This window comes from Charadrius vociferus, unplaced genomic scaffold, assembly GCF_000708025.1.
Source record: "Charadrius vociferus isolate BGI_N301 unplaced genomic scaffold, ASM70802v2 scaffold1163, whole genome shotgun sequence".
Classification (NCBI taxonomy): domain Eukaryota; kingdom Metazoa; phylum Chordata; class Aves; order Charadriiformes; family Charadriidae; genus Charadrius; species Charadrius vociferus.
The window spans coordinates 81606-84246 of NW_009647823.1; the positions used below are offsets into that span (position 1 = coordinate 81606).

General features: G+C 61.1%; 1 protein-coding gene across 1 annotated transcript in view; it reads right to left on the reverse strand.

Annotated features, from left to right (window-relative positions):
* Positions 1–2641, reverse strand: part of POU6F1 (POU class 6 homeobox 1) — a 12424-nt gene that overhangs the window by 4768 nt on the left and 5015 nt on the right. Inside the window, exons 6-7 of the mRNA XM_009882428.1 lie at positions 2578–2638; positions 772–910 (exon numbers count right to left, since the gene is read on the reverse strand). Coding sequence (XP_009880730.1) covers positions 772–910; positions 2578–2638 — 200 coding nt within the window. The remainder of the gene's footprint in view (positions 1–771; positions 911–2577; positions 2639–2641) is intronic.

Genomic DNA, 2641 nt, shown 5'->3' on the forward strand with positions numbered 1-2641 from the left:
CCCGCCATAACGAGCATCCCCTTCGTTAGGTTCCTTAACGAAGGCTGCGTGCCGACAGTCATCCCCAAGGATGCAGAGTGCGGGTGCGCAGCATCCTCTCCCCATCCCAGGGGATCCCAGGCCCCGGTATCCCCCCAGTATCCCCCTCAGTAATCCCAGCATCCTCTCCCCATGCCAGGAGATGCCAGACCCTGGCGTCCCTCCAGTATCCCCCCCAGTATCCCCAGTGTCCTCTCCGCATCAGAGGAGCGCACTCCCCAGTATCCCTCTTCCCAGGGGCCCCGGTATCCCCCCAGTATCCCCCTCAGTAATCCCAGCATCCTCTCCCCATGCCAGGAGATGCCAGACCCTGGCGTCCCTCCAGTATCCCCCCCAGTATCCCCAGTGTCCTCTCCGCATCAGAGGAGCGCACTCCCCAGTATCCCTCTTCCCAGGGGATCCCAGACCCCGGTATCTCCCCAGTATCCCTCCCAGTATCCCCAGCATCCTCTCCCCATCCCAGGGGAACGCAGTCCCCAGTATCCCTCTTCTCAGGGGATCCCAGACCCTGGTATCCCCCCAGTATCCCCAGCATCCTCTCCCCATCCCTGGGAAGTGTAGTCCCTAGTATCCCTCTTCCCAGAGGATGCCAGACCCTGGCATCTCCCCTTTATCCCCCCCCAGTATCCCCAGCATCGTCTCCCCATCCCAGGGGATGCCAGACCCCGTTATCTCTCTTCCCAGGGCATCCCAGTCCCTGCCATCCCCCCAGTATCCCCCACCGTGACTCACTTGAGACCAGCTGGCTGACGGTGGGGGTCTCTGAGCAGGTGATGGGGACGGGTGCGGAGGAAGCCTTCGTCGCTGGGACGGGGTTTGCCATCACCACGGCCGGCTGGGAGAGCGCCGGGGCCGGCTGGATGGGCTGGACCTGGGGCAGAGGGGAGGGTCAGCACCCCCAGTGCGGGGGATCCCCCTCTTCCAGTGCCACGGCCGGGCTCCTCCCTGCCCACCAGCTCCATCCACGCGGTTACGGGAAAGCAGCCACCGCGTTGCTTTTGCTGATGGTGGAGGTGAGACAGGCTGGGACGGAGACGTGACACTGGCAACCCCAGTTCCATGCTGGGAATGGGGCTGTGACAATTCTGTACTGGGTTTGGGGTGTCCCGTCACGGAGGTTTGGGGATGACCAGCATCTCTGCTCACGTCAAGTTGAGGCTCGGTCATGTCCCATCCCAGCTGGGAAATTTGGTGGGCACAGAGAGCGGGATGCCCCATGGGGCAGGAGGGGTCATGTTCCAAAGATGCTCCTGGGCTCCCAAAGCAATGGGGCCAGGCCCCAGAGCAACACAGCCACGTCCCAAAGGTGCTCACATGCTTCCAGAGCAACGTGGCCGGGTCCCAAAGCCACCCGGCCAGGTCCCAAAGCCACTCACACGCTCCAAAAGCAACGTGGCTGCATCCCAAAGATGCTCATGTGCTCCTAAAGCCACGCAGCTGGGTCCCAAAGATGCTCACATCCTCCCCAAGTAAGGTGGTCGGGTCCCAAAGCAAGGTGGCCAGGTCCCAAAGGGGCTCATGTGCTCCCAAAGCAATGTGGTTGGGTCCCAAAGATCACATGTGCTCCCAAAGCAATGTGGTTGGGTCCCAGAGCCACATGGCCACATCCCAGAGGTGCTCACGTGCTCCCAAAGCAATGTGGTTGGGTCCCAGAGCCACACATCTGGGTCTCAGGGATGCTCATGTGCTCCCAAAGCAATGTGGTTGGGTCCCAAAGCCACACATCTGGGTCTCAAGGATGCTCATGTTCTACCAAAGTAAGGTGGTTGGGTCCCCAAGCAAGGTGGCCACATCCCAAAGGTGCTCACATGCTCCCAAAGCAACGTGGCTGGGTCCCAAAGCCACACAGTCAGGTCCCAAAGACACTCATGTGCTCCCAAAGCAACGTGGCTGGGTCCCAAAGCCGCACAGCCAGGTCCCAAAGACACTCATGTGCTCCCAAAGCAACGTGGCTGGGTCCCAAAGCCGCACAGCCAGGTCCCAAAGACACTCATGTGCTCCCAAAGCAACGTGGCTGGGTCCCAAAGCCGCACAGCCAGGTCCCAAAGACACTCATGTGCTCCCAAAGCAACGTGGCTGGGTCCCAAAGCCGCACAGCCAGGTCCCAAAGACACTCATGTGCTCCCAAAGCAACGTGGCTGGGTCCCAAAGCCGCACAGCCAGGTCCCAAAGACACTCATGTGCTCCCAAAGCAACGTGGCTGGGTCCCAAAGCCACACAGCCAGGTCCCAAAGACACTCATGTGCTCCCAAAGCAACACGGCTGCATCCCAAAGATGCTCACGTGCTCTCAAAGCAATGTGGCCGGACCCCAAAGCCACATGGCCAGGTCCCAAAGATTCTCATGTGCTCCCAAAACAATGTGGTTGGGTCCCAAAGATGCTCACGTGCTCCCAAGCAACGTGGCCGGGTCCCAAAGCAAGACAGCCGCGTCCCAAAGACGCACAGGTGGTCTCAAAGACGCACAGGCGCTCCCAAAGCCACGCAGCCGGGGATGTTGCCAGTCCTTTGGCCCGTCAGCCCCCTGCCCATCGCTCACCTCGTTCTTGGTGGGGGGCTCGGGGGTGCCAGTTTTCTTGATGGCAGCCGCCGGGATGGCGCTG